We start from the raw sequence: 21,456 nt of genomic DNA on the forward strand, positions 1-21,456 counted from the left end.
AACAAACCCGAACACTGATGAATCTCTACAGAAACCCGAACACAAGTCTGAAGGGTGTAATGAAAATGGCAACCCGCGATGGGGGGGGGGGCGGGAGTAGGTCATACAAAATTCACATGGAGATACTAGATAGGAGGGACAGAAGATTAAAATCCCCTATAATAACACGCTAATTTTTCTAGGTTTGGACCGTGGATTTTCATGAACCTCAAGCGTGCGTCTCTTAATACGGACTAACCTAGGTAAACAAACACACAGACAGACAAAATGGTTTTCATAATCATGGAATCCATATAAATTGAAATTGCAGGCTATCACGGGAGCAAATTTTAAAATTCACCTCATTTACCAATTGGGGATTTGGGCTACCAAATCGCTAGTCGGGCAATCTTCATGATCTTTGCTTTTCAATGGAAAATTGCCCTGGATGACAACAATGAAAATATCGACTATTTCTGCTGGTTGCGCACGAGATAAAAGCACCGAGTTTGACATTTTCAGAGCATGAAGGGAAAAAGGGTAAAATAAAAACGGAAATTCTGACAAAACTATAATATATAGACCCACACGATGTGCTTTACAGAGGTGGGAAATATCTTTCTTTAGCAAACTATATTAGTTTGAGACGCTAAAAAATAAATTCCGTAAAAAGCTCGCAGGCGAACTCAAGGCCTATAAAAATCAAAAATATCACACTAAAAGATACAATTTGATGCTTAATTTTAACACCAGGATTTAAAAAAAATGTGTATCCAAGCACCAAGTTTTTAACTGACATTACTGAAGAAGAAAAAAATATTGCTTTATATTTGACCGAGAAAATTAATTTCATAGCAAAAAGGTGTATCTCTGAATTGTGCTGATTTTAACATGTATCGATCGACTTTTAGCGCGACTAAGCATTTCTAAAGAATCGGTTGTCCAGGTAGGTGACTGTTCATGTTTTAATTTGACATTACCATACGTGAATAATGATCACCGATGTGAATAATGACAATTGCTATTATCACATGTTTTGATCCAAATGGATACTGAATACAAGGCAACAGAATTTGGTTACGTTCATTTAAATGTACACTGCGGCATCAATATTGGGACCATTGCAATAAATGAGGTATCATAATACGCAGAAATAAATGCTGCTTTGCCTGCCACATTTATTTTATCACTGCTCTAGTATCTCATTCACTTTTGCAGAGAGCGAAGTACAAAGACTTGATGAACACCGGTTCCACTCCAGTCCAGATCGTCAAATTGTTCATCTGTGGAGCACCTTCTGCTGGAAAGACAACTTTGAAGAACTCCCTCACACAGGTATATGCGCTCATACAATCTGAGAGTACTAAATTAGAGAGCCGCTACTTCGATCGCAAAAGTGAGGACAGTGTGAGCTCGGGACCTTGTGTAAGAGCATAGACAGTCTGTTATGCGCAGACTTGTCTCGACCCGAAGGGGTGTTGAAAAAGGTGACTTATATCCATATATGACGATGATATGACCATATTTAGAGAATGCGCCAATGATTGACAGCGATGTATGTGGGTCATTAGGCGGAGCCCTTATGCCCATGTTGTTATGCAGACATCACGCTCTACGAACGATACAAAAAGGTGATCGTAAGGTTTATTACGTGGAGGGCAGTGCACAGATTGCAATTGTCCTCTGACCCTGACTGACCTGCACTGTTTGTCACGTAGACCTGGTCGACGCGTACAAAGCAGGGGATCGCGACTGTTACACAGGTCTTGTCCACAGAATCGGTATGGGCAATTTGTACACAGTATCGCTAGTCTGATACAATGCTTTGTTTTTCATCCAGGCTCCATTATTAACCCTAACAGGCATGAGTACTACAAAATACTACAAAAAGCTTCACTCCGCGTGCGTGCATCCTACGAGATGTGATAACTCAATCACCCTTCGTGATATGCACGCTTTCGTTGACCCGGCCAGCGAAAGACCCGTGGTTGAGTGTCGCCGACCTAGTCCTTGGCATGCGAAGGGTCTGGGGTTCGAATCACACCCAGAGCAAACAACTTTTTTTTCTCTCTCTTTATTCCTTCTTTCTTTCCTTTCCAGTCGCCTAAAAGTCATTAGGCGGAGGCGCCGTATTTAGCGTTAGCTCTGGATATTTAATTATTTTCTTTATTTTCACCCGGGTAATTCGGGTGGAAAATAATTAAATACCGTAAAACCCCGTCTACAAGGATATACCTAAGAAACGCCCTCAATAAAATTGGTTGCTTTTTGTATTTGGAGTTTGAGCAAATATATACTGGCACTGGGTGGCTATGCATTCCATCTAAGTATGTTGTAACACCAATCAATTGTATTGACATAATAACGACTGTTTCGTATATCAGGATCGTATAGCTCAATTGATAGAGCGTCAGACTTTGGAACTGAAGAGAGCATGGTCCGGGCACCGGTTCCGTTTTTTCATTCTCGTTTAATTTTAACTTTTGACATGTTCTTTTTATCTTTCTTCAAATCTACCTTTCTACTTTTTATTTTAGGTGCGGTTTTTTTTTTTTTTTTTTTTTTTTTTTTTAGTTTTTTTTATAGTTTTTTTTAGTAATTTTGTGGTTTTATAGAAACTAGTAAAAGCATTTATTCTAAATAATAGCGAAACCCACGGTTAGAAAGATGTGTTGTAACTACTTGTCTGTCCTCGTCTTTGCAATAAAAACCTATGTTGCACCTTTGTGCCATCCCAATTCTTGAGGAATGGTAGGTAGGGTGCGTTTTTCGCTTAAAGGGGGGTAACCCTATTGGTTTTGGATATGGATTGTCTTTAAAATTACATAATAATATCAAATATCTCCCCCTTTATGCTGCTTTGTGAAAAAACGAGAGCATTTTCAGCGTAAATGTGAATAAATAGCCAAATTTGCAATCCAATACCTTGTATACGTGAATTGCATTATGGGTAGGCATGCAACAACAACAATTCCCGTTCGTATGACGAATGCTGACATGCTGCAATGCCCGGCCCGTATTGAACGGAAAATATTTTTTTTGTTTTTGTTTTTTCGTACCGTTTCAGAAAAAAAGGAAACAAAATATATTTCCCATTGCAATATGTACATTTCAAATGAATATAAAAAAGTTTGGGTTAAAAATGGAGAGGAAAAAACCTTCCGATACCGGGTTTTGAACCGGGTACCTCTAGGGTAAAAGAACGGCGCGCTAGCCAATTGAGCTATTTCACCAACTGAAATAATCAAGGAATTGTTTTAATTATATACGGCGGACCGTCTCCTCAGCACTTAGCGTAGTCTCGAGCCAGACTGTATGTGGCTATCGACGAGGATCGACGAGTGTCAGACCGACGCAAACTGGCTGTGTAGGAGACTACACTTAGCGTAGTTCGCTTTTTTTTCTCTTCCCATGATCCGAAGTAATTTTTATTGTTTACAAACTGGTATACCTGTAAAAGCCGCTGTGGTTCATTATTTCTCCGGAAATACATCGACTTGGAGCGTCAAATTTCAGGATAGTAATGAGAAAAATAGTATCTATTATGTGATACCAAAACCTCATCAACAATGAAAAAATCGGGGGATGATGCTGTCGATCGGGTTACGGACCTTTAAGCACGATTTTGTTTCTACTTATGTGTACTATAAGTGTGTCATCAAAAAGACCGGCCACCACCGTGGCCGCGTCTCTTTTTAGACTAGCTTTCTTGCGGCCAGAACGGTCGACAATGGCAACTCAGGAGGGTGAAAGTGCATAGGAACAATGCCGGAAACTACGTCACTCTATTGTTCGACTACATCATTTTTAACGCATGCGTGTTCGTTAATACAGCTTTAGTCTCCTCCACCTTCTCAACATGGTACGTGGAATGTCTGGAATCACACTGACGGCGGAGGAGAATACTAGCTGGTCAGACAGTTTAATTTTATCAAGCATATAATACCTAAACAATCACCGTCATTTGATCGATTTACTACAGAATATAATTGATTATTCAAAATATAATTTTAATATTGTAAACATGTTAACTTATATATTTGTCTACTAAAGTATAAGGACACGTGAATAAAATCATGTCGAAGACAAAATGGCCGCTAATCCGCCTATTGTCTAGACTTAAACTACATCTTCCGGTTTGTTACGTAATACTAGGATGCCCATCCCTTTGTATCGATCCCTGGGCAACTGCGTTCTCATCGTGGGGGTTGTCCCTATCCCTGCGAAGGTAGTAACCTTCCCCTACGACTAGCCCGCTGTTGCCATAATGACGCATTCCGACCGCAAGAAGCCCGCACAAGAACACTTTCATCGTGCTGGAAAATATATGAAGCAAATCTAACCTAAGCATTTTAATGTTGTATACAAGAACCTGTTCCAACTTACTGCAGGGGTGTTCAATTTAGTTAATACTCTTGGTCCTTTTTACGAACTTAATATATGCATCTTCTACCCCTCGCCAGAATGAAAGACTTGTGATGAAATCAAAATAAATATTGTTCTGTTGCCACAATTGCAGTTTTTCAATAAAAAAATAGATGAGGAATAATAATTATTCCATATTTGAATCTATTGTCCCATCAAGAATAGAGTGTCTTCAAAAACTTCAATCAATTCATCTGACAAAGGAAACTATTCTGGTCATTCAATTTTGTTTCGCTTGCACCTGTTATATCACAGGCGTTGGTAGAGAAGGCACACTTCTCTTGTCTTCACCGAAGTAGTGATGTAAACACTAACATGATTAATTACCATAGCAATGGACATACACTATTTTTTGTTCCACTTGAACCCATACTCATAGGCTATTCGCTGTCGATGTGACGTAATTAATCGGATTAACTACCATAGCAATTGATGAATACAATTTCGAATATATAGCCCTGCACTTCATCGTTCACGTGGCACCTATGCATTGAACCATAGTTGTCAAAGAAATGCTAATTACTCGTCATGTAAGATTAGTATTTATGAAAAGAGTGGTATTCAATCTATGTTTGGTGACATACGCGGGTGATATAGTGCAATCTGCTTGATGGTAGTTATTGCGATTATTACGTCACTTCGACAGCGAATAGAGGTTATCCGTGTTCTATAAGCTGCATATCCTACCAGCGACTCCTATACCTTGTTTAGGACTTTCAAAAGAAGTACCTGCATGTGCAACCATGACTATTTCAAAATAGCCCGCCAAAGTCATGCAGGTAACTCCGAGGTCGTGCATTGAATTAGTTTGAATGAGGAATACTACGGGAACCAGCGCCTTTTGTTAGAAGTCACGCATGAGTAAAGTGGATAACCTCTATTGTAGTATAGACGAATCCAACAAGCCAAGTGATGGTCAGAATTTATTCGGCCATTATACGCTGGCGAAGTTACGTAATTAATCGGATTAATTACCATAGCAATAGGTGAAAACAATTTTGAACATATCGCGCTGCGCTACAAGCAGGTTACACTCATCACCTGTGTATGTCTGCAATCATAGATTGAATACAATACTGGTCTTTTCAAAGATACTAATCTTACAGGTGCAGCATGATATGGTTCAAAGAGGTACCGCCTGAACGTATCAGTGTAGCGCGGTATATTCAAAAATTGTTTTCACCTATTGCTATGGTAGTTAATCCGATCATTACCACATCTATGACAATGACAAAGGTGAATTTTGATGATTTTTACGATCGTCCGGATGAGCAAATCACTGAATGGGTCTATACAGTTAGCAGCCTGGACAACCGATTCTTTTGTTTAGCAAGGCTCACTCAGTCATTTAATGTGGCAATACAAACGATCGAATTTGGTGTTGAAACGAACTAAATTTTGAGTTACACCTTTTCAATGTAAAATTAATTTTCTCGGCCAAATGAAATGCAATCATTTTCATTTTTTCAGTAAATGTCAGGTCAAATTGTAGTGCTTGATACTTATTTTTTTTCAAATCCTAGTGTTAAACTTAGGCGTGAAATTCAGTCATTTCGTGTAAGATTTTCGATTTTGATAGGCTTAAACTCTGCCCGCGAGCCTTTTCTTGGATCAACCTTTTAGCTTTTCAAAGTAATATAGTACGCTAATGAAGGATTTTTCCCAACTTTCTAACGCACATCACCGTGAGCGATATATCATAGTTTTGTCAGAATTTACGTTTTGATTTCACTATTTTTTCACCGGCTGAAATTTTTTCAAAATCAACGCGTGAAATATAAGGCTAATAATACTAGCATTGTGGATCGATATCCCTGGGTTTAATAGGAATACCGGCATGATACAGTGTTGCCAGAACTTCAATATAGCAACGAAATTCCCAGGCCTAATAGCGCTCCTATACTGATCATGTTTATAGCACGATGAGGATATTTCATCATCACGTGAGTGATTCGGACCAATGTGTTGAAATTTGCTTCTCCTCAAAACAACTTTGCCCGAAGGCTTACATGCAATTGGGCAATATTTTAAACAAAACTTTCTTTTACAAAACATTATATTACGCTGTATGTTTTATGATCAAGCAAACTGTTTGGAACACACTTCCAAAGAAATAACCTTCGTAACGCCCCGGCGTAACGCCCCAGACTTTCGTTATTTAAACGCCAGAAATAGATTGTCCTTATAAGAACCATCAGAGATTGTGGCTTATAAGAACCGTTCATTATCATTGTTAACTTAAACAGGTTTTTGTTTTAAACATCTTTATAAATTGATTGTTTTTATGTTTGTTTGTAAATTTCGTGCTTTACGCGCTTTGAGTTCCTCATCAGAGATTGTGCCTTATAAGAACCATTCATTTTCATTGTTAACTTAAACAGGTTTTTGTTTTTAAACAAAAACCTGTTCAAGCAATTATTTAAAATTGCTTGCCTAAAAAACAGAATAACTTGGATGTTAATACTTGACGTAGTGTTTCAATTGTCATGAAGGTGACTGGGTATGGTGCCTTTTGTTTGTGTTTGTTTGAAACTGCTTTTGGAAACCCACCGAAAGTCATAGGCCCTAATGAAGCAGCCAAAACAATACCAGGTTAAACATGGAAGCTCATAAAAACATATTAAATAACCGTAAGGAAAAAAAAAAACATTTGTGGCAACAATAAGCCTTGCATTGAAAGTCATGGTTAAAGTGTGTTGATTACCACACCAAAGTTTCCCTACATACACCCCCACTACCCACCTTACACACCTCTGCACCCACCCCACCCTATAGGCCTACATGTACATGATATTACATAATAATATATAGCATAGCTATACATTTAGGTATAGCGCTTAATTATGACAAATATGGTTAGGCCTATATATAGGCCTACATGTCAAATTAAAAACAAACCCGAACACTGACGAATCTCTACAGAAACCCGAACACAAGTCTGAAGGGGGGGGGCGGGGGTAGGTCCTACAAAATTCACATGGAGATAGGAGGGACAGAAGATTAAAATCCCCTATAATAACACGCTAATTTGTCTAGGTTTGGACCGTGGATTTTCATGAACCTCAAGCGTGCGTCTCTTAATACGGACTAACCTAGGTAAACAAACACACAGACAGACAAAATGGTTTTCATAATCATGGAATGCATATAAATTGAAATTGCAGGCTATCACGGGAGCAAATTTTAAAATTCACCTCATTTACCAATTGGGGATTTGGGCTACCAAATCGCTAGTCGGGCAATCTTCATGATCTTTGCTTTTCAATGGAAAATTGCCCTGGATGACAACAATGAAAATATCGACTATTTCTGCTGGTTGCGCACGAGATAAAAGCACCGAGTTTGACATTTTCAGAGCATGAAGGGAAAAGGGTAAAATAAAAACGGAAATTCTGACAAAACTATAATATATAGACCCACACGATGTGCTTTACAGAGGTGGGAAATATCTTTCTTTAGCAAACTATATTAGTTTGAGACGCTAAAAAATCAATTCCGTAAAAAGCTCGCAGGCGAACTCAAGGCCTATAAAAATCAAAAATATCACACTAAAAGATACAATTTGATGCTTAATTTTAACACCAGGATTTAAAAAAAAATGTATATCCAAGCACCAAGTTTTTAACTGACATTACTGAAGAAAAAAAAAATATTGCTTTATATTTGACCGAGAAAATTAATTTCATAGCAAAAAGGTGTATCTCTGAATTGTGCTGATTTTAACATGTATCGATCGACTTTTAGCGCGACTAAGCATTTCTAAAGAATCGGTTGTCCAGGTAGGTGACTGTTTAGTTCCCTCCTCTCCTTATCCTGCCAATATTATATGAATCAAAGAAAAATAAAGAAAAAATAAAATTAAACAAGAAAAAAAGACAAAGAAAACAAAGAAAAGAAACAATAAAAGAAAAACAATAGAATAAATTAAACTAAATATGAAAAAAAAATTATCACGAAAGGAGTCTTTAGAAAATGCAAGAAAATATAAATGAAAAGTTTGAACAATTGTTTTGTTTATAAAAGTTTGTGTGATCGTGATGAGGCTCGAACTCACCATCTTCCGATCTAAAGAACCAAAGTCTTATGCCTTGCCAAGTGAGCTATGTTCGTGAGATGCGAAATAAAGATAAAATAATACATTGTATACCTGCTTGTGTCGGTAAATGATTTGCTCAAATTCCATAATGATATAATTTTGTGGAGGGCGCTAGCGTGAAATTTCCTATCATCACAGTCGCTACTATTCCTTGTAGACGGGTTTCTACGGTATACGGCGCCTCCGCCTAATGCTTCACGCGTTAGGGTGAATGATTTAATGATTGTTTATCAGTTTGTTTTTTGATCATTAGTGTACAGGCTATATATACCGTACACCAAAGACCATGCGCCTCTTATAAAGGCGCTGATTAGGTCTGTAATGTATCAAGATCCGTGTGCACAGCCTGTAGCTGTTACCATTCTGACAAACGGGAATTGTTATTTCAAACTAGAACATTATTAATCTAAATTATGTCTCCGTTGTTTCTTTTTACTGTTTCTGCACTTTACATAAGAAACAACATGAATTAAATTGTATTCCTTATGAAAAGGTGGTAAAAAGATGTAAGTCGTAAGGAAAGTGCGGATCTTAGTACTTGTGTGGCGAGCAACAGAATATGAAGATAGTATAAATCTAAAACATATTTTCAGTATCAAATGCATTTTATAACTGTAAAATAATAAATAATTTACAATGTTATCTGAACATTTGTTATATTATATCTATGTTATTTTAGGACCTCCAAGAAAACGTATTCGAATGTGGCAACAATCTCCAAGAGCTCCCATACAAGCCAACTGCAGGCATTGATATCAGTAAAAACGCAATCAAGGATGTTGGAATCTTTAGAATTTGGGACCTTGCTGGTCATGTGGAATACCATATATCACACGCCATGTTTCTTGGTGCAGAGAATTCCATATTTATCGTCATGTACAATCTTATCAAGAAACTACATATGCAAGATGTAAGTCTGATACAGTTGTAAAATATTGATGCAGTGACTTTTGACAATCCTGAAACATTTGGAGTTTCTTTGCTAATGTTAAATTAAAATATTTTACTGAGTACATAATTATAATAGTGGTATCACATGTATAATATTCAAATGAATCAGGAGTTCATTAATCGATTAAATTGAGGGCACGGTCGATTTTATACACCCGAGGCATAACCTATTGCATAAACAACGATCATGCCCTCCAACCCCGTTTACAAGCGTCTTCTGAGGAGTGCGAGTGCGAAATGTTTATTTTAATAAAAGCCTTAAGACCAATTGTGTTGGGAGTTTTATTTTGAAATTTACACACATAAATATAGTATTTGACACTCAAGAACAAGTATGTCAAAAACATATCATCAGGCACCCCAAAAATTTTATCAAAGGTTGAAATATCAAAATCAATATCATCTTTATTTTTAATAGTTTTAATAATATCTTCCCAAAGGGGTTTGATTTTCTCACATTCACAAAAAACATGGGAAATTGTTTCAGGCATTTTATTGCAAAATGCACAATCTGGAGAATCCCTCCTTTTAATTTTGAACAAGAAATCATTAAATGCAATGGCTTTGTGGAAGATTTTGAAATAAAATGAGCGAAATCGAGAGTCAATTGAACATTTAAAATTACGAAGATGAATGTGATCCCATTCCAAGTCCTCAGGATTATCCGCAAACTCATTCCAAAAACAAATACGTTTTTCAGGAACACATTTCTCAATCATAATAGAATAAGCATGTCGAGGAATCTTTGGAGCTTGGATAAGGTTATCAACAAGTTTATCAAAAATCTCCGCACTAGAAATTTCAATGTTTGGATCATCGATCCATGAGCAGGAACATTTTTCATTAAAAAATTAAATTTCTTCCTGTCATGGTTCGAAATATCAAAATCAAGAATTAATTCTTCAAATAATTTACTACCTGGGAGGGGAGGGTTGAGTAAATCATCAACATACACAATACCTTTATCACACCAGTCTTCATAGTAAAAGTACTGTTTAGATTTTGAACGAATATTTCTATTAAACCAAAGAGATTGGCAGGCACCAAGCTCAGAGAAGGGAGTGCCAAAGTTGAAATTAACCGCACTTTCACGGTAAATATACCAAGTTCTAAGGGAATCCGCTAATTGGGTACAATTGATCTTATTTAAAACACTTTCAGGAGCATATGATTTCCATAAAATATCACCATACATGCGATCTAATGCAGATAACTCAATTGTTTTCCACAGACTGTTAAATTTATTATCAAGCAGTAATTTAACCCAATACATTTTTGAGCCAAGGCAAAAGTGTAAGGGAGTATCATACGAAGGCCACACAGAGAAAAATCATTGCACACACATTTTCTTCTAACTCTATAATTTCCACCATTCCAAATGAATTTAAAAAACAATCTGTTAAGGTCTTTATAAAAAGAATTGGGAATTTTAATACTCAGAACTGAAAAAAGATAGAGCAGCTGAGGCAAAAGAAGTGTTTTAATAAAATAATAGAAAGGTTTCTAGCGCGCCAGCAATTTAAGGTTCCCTCGATCTGTTTAAGCTTAACCTTATAGTTGAGATCAAACATTGACTTAAAATTCAAGGAAAAATTAATACCCAAAGTTTCAAAATCTCTAGTTTTCCCAAAGAAGACCTTGCCCAGAAAAGGGACGATTTAAAGAGCCTTTCATTGAGCCAATCCAAATAGCTTCAGATTTGGAGAGATTGATCTTGCAGCCAGAACAAGTTGCGAATCTTTGTAAAGTTTCAAAAAGGTTGTTAAAGGAACCAGGCGAGCCATCCAGAAAACAGGTTGAGTCATCTGCTAACAAAGAAATTTTTAACTCTCTCTCCTTAAGAGGAATACCTTTAATATTAACATTCTGGCGAATGGCAAGAGCATTGTTTCAATAACCATCAGGAATAAATAAGGAGAAATAGGACAGCCCTGAAAAATTCCTTTATCCATTGTGATGGGTTTTGTGAAAAACCCATTATTGACCACATAACTTGTCCTTCGAGAATAAAGAGTTTTTATCCAGTGAATAAATTTTTCACCAAAATTAAAATGTTTTAAAACTTGAAGCAAAAATTCATGACTGACACTGTCAAATGCCTTTTCTATGTCTAAAAGAAGGATTGCCCCTGGAATTTCATTGAAATCAGTATATTCAATTATGTCCATAAGTAAGCGAATATTATTACCAATATTTCTTCCTTTAAGAAAGCCAGATTGATCAGGATTAATAAGCTGGCTCAAGTACTTTTTTAACCGATTTGCCAAAGTTTTCGCAAAGATTTTATAATCAAATGTCAACAGTGAAATGGGCCTATAGTTTTTAATATAAAGTGGGTCTTTTTCTTTCTTAGAAAGTAAGGTAATAATACCATTTCTTTGAGACTGAGACATGACACCATTCTCCATAGAGAAATTAAAAGAATTAAACAAGATATCAGAAATATCAGGCCAAAACACAATATAAAATTAAGTTGGTAAACCATCATAACCTGGAGTCTTGTGTTGATTCATTGAAACAAGCGTATTATACAATTGAATACATGAATCCAAAACCCACCCAAGTCCATGTGAAGTCATTTTGAGAGAAAAACCTGTGTATCATTTTAATTCCTTCAGTTATATTTACCTGATCAATATGGTAAGTTTTACGTGCAAATGAGTGGGTTAAACTGTATTAAGTATGACGATTAGCATTTCAGGGACTTCGTGGGGTTCATTTTAAATTTTGGACTTGGGTGGTTTTTTGAATCATATACAAATACAACAATGTTTGAATGAGATTACCACTAGTAAGATAATACAAAATAAAGCACACAGGTATGTATAATGTTGGTAAGCATTCTGCCATGTAATATAAACCACACACTTTCCTTTATTAAACCCATTTTTCTTTTTCAAAAGTCACTCTCCAGCAATGAGTGTGTTTCAAGCGGACTTTTATACATACTGGATTTCAATCAATGTGCTACAAGACTTAAATCATGGACTTGGGTTATTCTTTCATACATGCTATTTTTCACATGCTCAATAGACACAGTGGATGAATTTGAGTTGTTTTTTCATACATATGACAGACCTATGCATAGAAACAAATTCCCATGCTTAACTCAATTTGGCCACAGTATGGACTTGGGTGGTTTTTGTATTCATATATTCAATTCCTGCTTTGAAATTGGCTGATCAAGGAGTTTTTTATAATCATCATCTAATTTAGGAATATCAATATTTTCAAGGAACTCCTCAATGTTACCACTGGCAGTTTGCCTATTGTTTTGATTGGAGTAAAGTGTCTGAAAAAAGCTGTGAATTTCATTCATAACTTCAGAAGTGTTAGAAATTAAAGAATCACAATCATTCTTTATCCTCTGAATGTTTTTCCTCTCAGAAGATCTTTTCTCCAAGTTACAAAAATACTTTGAACTTTTCTCACCGTCTTCCATCCAACGAGTTCGAGAACGAATAATAAGACCTCTTGTTTCGAAATCCAAAATTTTGTTCAACTGGGTTTCAAGTTGATCTAATTGAGAAATTAAAGAATTGTTGGATGTATCCACACTAATTTGGTTTTTGACCTTTTCAATTTCGTCCAAAATCTTTTTTTTCTCTGCATTTCTTTCTTTCTTTTTTTTTGCACTATACTCCATACATACACCTGTGATTGTACATTTTAAAGCATCCCATAATATATTAGGATTACAATCAGCATCCTTATGAATATTTTTAAACTCATCAATTTTCTCTTTCACCAAATTAACAAAATCAGCATCATGATGCAAAAAATTACAATTAAGTTTCCAGAACCCAGGTCCTTTAGCAGGTTGGCCATCATTAAATTGCAAAGTTACAACTGAGTGATCTGACTGAACACCAGGAATAATTTTTGAATGGAGGCAGTTATTGACTAAATTATCAGAAACCAGAAAAAAGTCCAGTCTAGATAATACCTTAGGGGAATTTTGGTGCCTAGTGTAGTATTTGCTTCAAATTTGGATGAAAATTTCTCCAGATATCACATAAATTAAATTCATCCATCAACACTAAAATTGTTTCACTAGCCTTAACATTTGAATGATGTTGTCTACCACCATTATAATCATTTGGACCCAACACAGCATTAAAAGCACCACCAACAATTAAAGAAGAATAATTAAATTGATCAACTTTGCCAAAAACCTCTAGAAAAAAATCTGGATCATCATTATTAGGGGCATAAATATTAACCAAAACCAAGGATAAGCCATTAATTGAAAGAGAAATAATCAAAAAACGCCCATTTGGATCACTAAAAAGGGAATGAAAAACAATTGGAACTGAATTACGAATTAAAATGGCAACACCTCTACTATTTGAGGAATGACTAGAGAACCAAGCTTGCTCACCCCACTGACTTTTCCAAAATTTCTCCTCATCGGGAGAGGAATGCGTTTCTTGGAGAAAAATAATATCACTACTAACAGACCTTAAATAATGAAAAACTTTCCTTCGTTTAACATAGTCTTGCATTCCCCTACAATTAAAAGTGCTTAATTTAAGTTGCATAATAATTTTTACTTGTACAAAGTTTTACAAAATACCCATACTTATCATACTTATGTACAAGTTACATTGAAGATCTATAATAACATAATACAGAGTTGGACCTTCATATTGCATCAATAAAGAAGCAAGATATTCAAATGAGTTGAAAGGTAGAAGTGAAACTGCATAATCAAAGAATGAAACACATCTAAAAATCCAGAAAAAAACCTCCATGATAATCAAGAAAGCTGCATTAAAGGGAATCATTGCTACCAACGAAAAAATTAAAAAAAGAATGATTGGTGAAAAAAGTATGATTATGAAAAAAAAATCGCAAACAAATTAGAAAGCAGATTAGACGCGCAAAGCACCCGATGGAATACCAGGACTTCAAATCACAAACCAGTCCTGGAATTGAAGACAAAAGGCAACGCGCAGTTATGCAATCCAAAATGCAACCGAGCCAAATTGGAAAAATAAAAATGCCAACAGAATCAAAAAGCACCATCTTGAAAATCACCCGGGAATTTTTAATTATTTTTAAAAAAGGAACATTTTTGAAACTCGGCAAACATATTTTATAAACTCACACCTTGAGGTCAAGCAGAAAATATCAACCATGACAAAAATGTGTTGACATGCATTCGCACTTGAAAGAAATGCTTGACCCTGAATGAAAAACAGTCATCTACATTTTGTATACCATACTCAATGTTCATGAAAAAATACAAAAGCGTTCTTAGAGTCCATGAAGTTCTGCACCAGAGTTCCATCAAAAAATTGGGAATGAACATCATTTTTATGATCTCTTTGAAAAATAGAAAAACAGTTGTCTAAATAAGAACGTTTTTCTTTTTAAATTGTTTGATCAAATCAAGTATCAACAGAGAACAGTCAAGCATGAAAGTTCAACAAATGTTCAGGAACCACTGCTTACTTCACTTGTACAACTGTACCATCTTCCTGTCGAAATTTGATGATATCAGGGTACACAAAAAACGGTTTCTTCTTCTCTTGTTGAAGCTTCTTGAATACGTCCATCTTCTTCTTACGAGCCTGCAATATACGCTGTGACAAGTCATTTGACACGAAGATCTTCCTTCCCTGATATTCAGAAGATTTGAATTTATCAATGCAAGCTTTCCTCACACGTTCCTTCATCACAAAGGTAGAGAAAGCGACATGGATGATTCTGGGTTTGGTTTGGTTATCTTGTCTGAAAGATGGTGTACGGTGGCACCGTTCAATGTTATCATTCACACCTACAAATTTAAACACATCAGAGATAGTCTCAAAAGAGTTCTCTTTTCCAGCTTTCTCAGGCAGACCGAAAAAACCAAAATATTTCGTCTAGCCCGATTTTCTAAGTCATCAACTTTGTCTATCAACTTCTGATTTTGGTCCTTCAAATTCTTGATGTCTGCCTCAAAACCATTAACAGTAAAGTCCATGGATTTCATCTTCTCATCCAGTTCACAAAGCTTCTCTGTCAAATCATCTATACGTCTGACGAGAAGAACTTCCATCCTGTTGTCCAGCCGTTTTTCAAACTCTTTGAAAAAAGAAGAAAACCACAGGGGCGGTGATTCCGATGACACGGAACCCTCATCTGACAACAACAAGCTACGCTTCGCCGACATGGGCGCAGACATATTGGATTGACCTCCGACCTCCATGACCTCCGACGACGTTGACTGTTGTTTCTGTTTCTTGGTCTTCGGTGACGATTTTGTTGGACTTGAATCAAGACCTCGACTTTGCTTTTGAGGACTCATTTTGAGTACAGAAATGTTCTTGACAACTTAATGAAGCAGATGACAAGATTTAAAACATTAAATCGATTAGCAAACGGTGCAAATTGGATGCATTTGCGGAGCAACACTAACTACATGTCGCAGTCAATGAAAGCACTATTATTTAAAGTTAGTAAATGCATGAATGTGTTAATAACGTTTTAATTACTTCATTCAAAATTATTGCTATTTTTATTGCTAATAAAATATATATATAAATTCTGAAAATGACAAAACAATTAATTAGAGTCAACAAGTTTTTTTTACTAAGTATAAGCTATATTAATAAACGTCATTTCTTTCTGACGAAACAAGTCTGAATACGACTTGAAACTACGGGCAACACAGATTTCACCTTTTGAACACTTAATCGGAGAATGTGCCACTGGTCTATATGGAAAGAAATGATAAACGGATCTGATGTGATAAAGATAAAAAGAATAGAAGGCCACTCCTAAAGTCCTATTTGTGCTCTTATTTTAGATAATTAGGCCTATAATTACAACCAGAACTTTTAAATAAAAAGGCGCTTATGCTGCACAAAATCACTACTTTGACTTAATAAAAAATATTATACTAAAAGTATTTTAGTTACGTTTAAAAGTGTCTGTTTTTGTTTTGTTTTTTACTCAATATGTGTCTTGTTTCATCTTGGATTAACCAATCAAGCTCCATTACTGGCTCTGCTTTTTGAAATCTGGACATTCAGCAACTCAACCAACCAAACCAAAAGTTATCATAGTTGCTTCTCATATGGACCAGGTTGAAGACAAGAAAACAGGTCAGTAGATTTGGTCGATCGATGTTATAGCATCTACACACAAAAATTGTACTATTTTGTGAAGATGGTAAAAACGCCTTTGCTGTGTCATTATGTTTGCCTTGTGCGCAGATGTCGTGAAAATGATAAGCTACGCTAATAACAATGGGTATATTGGTAATTAAAAGTCACATAATTAGGCCAGTAAATCTAGCACTTTTAGGGGCCAACTAAGGAACTAATTGCAACAGAATTTTTTTCACCACAATGCATTTCCCTGAGGTCCCCAAAGTACCATATTAAAAGTCCCAAAATATCCAAGTATGGGAAAGGTGCCTAATTTGCATAAATCCAAAATGGCGGCTAAAATTTCAGAAAAATCTAAATTTTGACATACCTTCACTTCCAGATGGCCTATTACAATAATTTAACATTCTAGGAAGGGGGTTTTGGACACATCTAGTCTAATGGGATATGTTACAAAATGTTTACACAGCAGCATCATTAGCATATTTTCAAAATGGCCGCCAAAATGTAAATTATCTGTATTTTACACATCATTTCGTATTGTAGAATAGCTTGGAACAACTGCAACATTGTTTTTTGTTACCACAATAATCATTTGAGAACCCTTGAATACTATACTAATAGTACCAAAGTATCCAAGTATCAAAAAAGATGATTAATTTGCATAAATCCAAGATGGCTGCCTGTCAAAAATCAGAAAATGTTAATTTTGACTTGACATATCTTCACTTCTAAACCTGCTAAATGGACTATTACAATGATTTAACTTTCCAGGAATGTGTTTGTGGACACAACCATTCTTATGGAATAGGATATAAACTGACCATAGAGAATGATCACTAGCATATTTTCAAAATGGCCATAGGCCTATTTACACAACCATATCACTGTGTACAACTACACTTGGAACAAATCAACAGTTTCTTTCAGCTTAATACAATGTATTTGAGTTCCCTGAACAACATTCTAAAAGTTCTCAAATATATATAGAAAAGTATGGGAAAGTATCGGAAAGATTTATTTGCATAAATCCAATAAATGTACCCAAGATGGCCACCAAAATTACACAATCACAAAGAACACAATCTCATTGTTGGATCGTTACTCTTCCTACACAAGAAAATCCATAAGTTAACTTGGAATTCTCCCAATGGAAGGACAGTCAACCAAATTGACCATGTACCTTAATCACCGAAAATGGCGTAACTCCTTAAAAGACGTTAGAGTGTACAGAAGAGCTGATGTTGGAAGTAACCATAACCTGGCAATATCCACGTAAAATATGACACCAGTAAACTGCTAGAGAGTGATGTTTTGACATGCTTTAATGCTAAAATCGGTGGAAGGCTCCATGCATTGGCTGAATTAGATGCTAATACTGATGTTGATGAAGAGTGGAATGTATTTGTTGATAACGTAAATAGAGCATCAGAAGAACACCTTGGATTCAGAATGAAGAAGAAGGCAGACTGGATCTCAACCGAGACAAAGGAGCTTATTGACAAGAGAAAGGTAGTCAAGCCAGCAATGAATAGTGACTACCGTGAACTCAACAGGCACATAAGAATTGCTTAAGAATGACAAAAAAGACCTGGATGAGCAAGATCGCTGATGACTTGGAAGTAGCCTCAAGTAAAAACAACATGAGAGAGAGAGAGAAGTCTACCAGCTGAAGAATGTTCTCATTGGTAAAAGCAGCAGAAAGGCCTCGCAGATACGAGATGCCAAAGGAGAAATACTTTAAAGACTATAGGCTGCTCAACTGCAGAGATGGGCTGAATCTGTTGAAGACCTGCTCAACGCTGAAGAGCCAAGTGAGTTATTAAACTTCTCAAGGTTCAATCCTTGCGAAGAACTGAAAATTGATATGGAACCACCAACCAGAGAAGAACTTGACAAGGCACTTAGCCTGCTCAAACGAAACAAAGCACCGGGCATTGATAACATCCTCCCCTTACTTCTCAAGGATGGTGGCGACAACATCAAAGAATGGTTGCTGATAATTTGTAAACTGATAAAGGCGAACCGAGAAAACACCAAGAGAATGGGGACAAGGCATAATCCTTCCATTAGCAAAGAAGGGAGACCTTCCTATTATAGCAAAAACTGTGGTATCACTCTACTGGACATTGCAGGCGAAGTTTTCTCCACAATCGTACTTCTAAGAGTGAAGGATGACGTTGACGTAAGAATGGGGGAAAACCAAGCTGGTTTTAGGGACGCTCTTGCCAGGATTAAAAATACTCGGCCTGAACCAAATCATCGAGAAATGTCTGAACCAACAGCTACCAAGCTTTAATTAACTTCGTCGACTTTAAGGTTGCCTTTGACTCACCAACCATCTCTCTGGAAAATCCTGCACATCTATGGCATCCCAAGGAAGATCATCAACATCATAATTAAGTCTTATCATGCCACAACATGTGCGGTCAAATCAGAGGGTTCCCTTTCCAAATTCTTCAGTATAGTCCAGCGCTCGAAATAAGGCGCGTCCTTGCGTCAAATACTCGTGAAAGTAGGTGCGGACCCGCAAATATCTTACGGTACGGGTCCACGTGACTCGCTAAAATTGAACCAAGCAAAGAGCAGAATATCCTACCTTTGTTGTTCCACTGGAAAATCTGTTCACATAATACGTCCAGCTCCCTGAGTACACTTTCATTTTAGTTTCCCATCAAGTTTTTAACCCAGGTTTTCAATTTTCTACAATCTATATACCGTGATCGCCGTAGCTAATTCTCTCTCTTGAAATTTCAAAGGCAAGGGTCCGGGGTCGGACCCTTGAAAATTGGTGAGGACCCGTGAAATTTCAAAGGCATGGGTCCGGAGGACCCTTGGATATTTTTTCTTATTTCGAGGCCTGGTATAGTCACTGGCGTAAGACAGACAGGGTGATATTTGGTCACCACTGCTTTTTGGCATAACCATCGACTTCGTATAGAAAGCAAGAAAAATGTAACCCTTCTACCTAGGCGAAGCTTGAGGTACCCGGAGGTAAAACTAGTTGATCTAAACTATGCTGACATAGCCTCGTAGAAGATTCTGATGCCAAGATGACAGATACAACTGAAGCCATCCCTTGGTCGTTCGAGCTCAGCACCTTTGGTTCCAATGGGAGATGAAGGCCTCATCAAGGTTATGGATCACTTTAAGTATCTGGGAGCATACTTTAGTGCTGATGGATCATGTACTAAGGAGCTCAATCATAGGAGTGGCAAAGCATCTGGTGCTTTTAAAGAACTTGAGAAGGTGTGGAAGGACCGGTATATCAACTTAGACACCAAGAAATTCTATAGTGCATGCGTTCTCTCTACCCTTCTATATGCTTCTGAATGCCGAAGCCTCACTGAAAGAGATAGTTCGGATTAGATGCATTTGATATGAGATGCCAAAGGAAAATTCTCCGCATCAAATGGACCCAGCATATCACCAACGACTTCATAAGATCATCAGGGACGAAACAACAGAAGCTCACTACTATCTTAAGAAAGCGATGCTTACAGTGGTTTGGCCATCTGCACAGAATGGATGAGAGTCGCATCCGGCCCAAGAAAGCTCTACTTCTGGAATCCCACCAATGGAAATAGAAAACTTGGACACCCTAGGGCAACTTGGAAGAGTGTTATTCAGAGGGACTTGGATAGACTTGGCACCAGGTGGTCTGTGGAAGAAGCTGATGTTGCTATGGGCCACGTGGAAGTTTTTCCTACGTAAGACAGCAGGTGCAGAAATGAACGTTGCTGACTGGTATGGTAGGTAGGTAGGTAGGTATTTCCAAAATTGAACACCGTCACCCATTAATAGTTTCATTACAATAGCTAAACTTTATATAATGTAGTTTGTGGATTCAAGGAATGTCTTGGGAGACATGTCAGGTCAGAAAACGATTTTCAAATTAATGCATTTTGGACAATTCTAGCAGTCTTCTTGGCATTATTCTTTACCTACACTGCTCACACTGCTTTCTGAGAAATGCAGAAGGATTCTACATACAGACTCATACAAATATCATAATCATATACATCCTTGAAAATCAAACCATCATACTGGTAATCATGGTCATTAGGAAGTAAAGATATTTCAAAGTTTTTTTTTTAAATTGATTTCGGCAGGTGGCCATTTTGGATTTATGCAATTTAGGTACCTTTTGCAATACTTGAATATTGTGGAGCTGTTCATGATCCATGTGTGTAATCATTTTCCAACCTATCCCATAAAACCTGAATCATTGTGTTAGGTATTTAGAAGTGAAGATATATGTCAAAGTTGACATTTTCTGAATTTTGGATTTATGCAATTTAGGCATCTTTTCTATACTTGGATACTTTGGGACTGTTAGTCTGGTGTCAAGAGACCTCAAATTAATGTGTTGTGGTGAAAAAAAATAGGTTTCAATTTGTTCCAAGTAGAATATTGCTATTCTATCATTCAAAATGATGTGTTACGTGTGAAAAGGATTTTGGCGGCCATTTTGAAAATATAACGATGATCTGTTTATGTAATCAATTTTTAACCTATCTCATAATACTTGTTTTGTCCAAACCCCCCTTCCTAGAAAGTTAAGCCATTGTAATAGACCATTTAGATGGGAAGATATATCAAAATCTAGGTTTTTCTGAAATTGTGGCGGCCATTTTGGATTTATGCAAATTAGGCACCTTTCCCATACTTGGATATTTTGGGACTTTTAGTATAGTACTTTGGGGACCTCAAGGAAATGCATTGTGGTGAAAAAAAATTCTGTTGCAATTAGTTCCTTAGAAAATGCTAGATTTACTGGCCTATTGTAAGACACGTCATTTACTCTTTCTTTGTTTAATTGCGCACAATATCTCGCTCACAATATCTCGCTCACAACCTATTTTACCACCCAAATTATACCAGTTTTGTACTTTCATTCATCAA

General features: G+C 36.6%; 2 protein-coding genes across 3 annotated transcripts in view; both read left to right on the plus strand.

The window, feature by feature from the left end:
* Positions 1-21,456, plus strand: part of LOC140170255 (uncharacterized) — a 77,920-nt gene that overhangs the window by 43,571 nt on the left and 12,893 nt on the right. The window lies entirely within an intron of this gene.
* LOC140170495 (uncharacterized) overlaps positions 1-21,456 on the plus strand; it is a 33,660-nt gene that overhangs the window by 4,610 nt on the left and 7,594 nt on the right. Inside the window, exons 4-6 of the mRNA XM_072193853.1 lie at positions 1,198-1,314; positions 9,180-9,410; positions 16,434-16,545. Coding sequence (XP_072049954.1) covers positions 1,198-1,314; positions 9,180-9,410; positions 16,434-16,545 — 460 coding nt within the window. The remainder of the gene's footprint in view (positions 1-1,197; positions 1,315-9,179; positions 9,411-16,433; positions 16,546-21,456) is intronic.

Source organism: Amphiura filiformis, chromosome 14, assembly GCF_039555335.1.
Source record: "Amphiura filiformis chromosome 14, Afil_fr2py, whole genome shotgun sequence".
In the NCBI taxonomy this organism is placed as follows: domain Eukaryota; kingdom Metazoa; phylum Echinodermata; class Ophiuroidea; order Amphilepidida; family Amphiuridae; genus Amphiura; species Amphiura filiformis.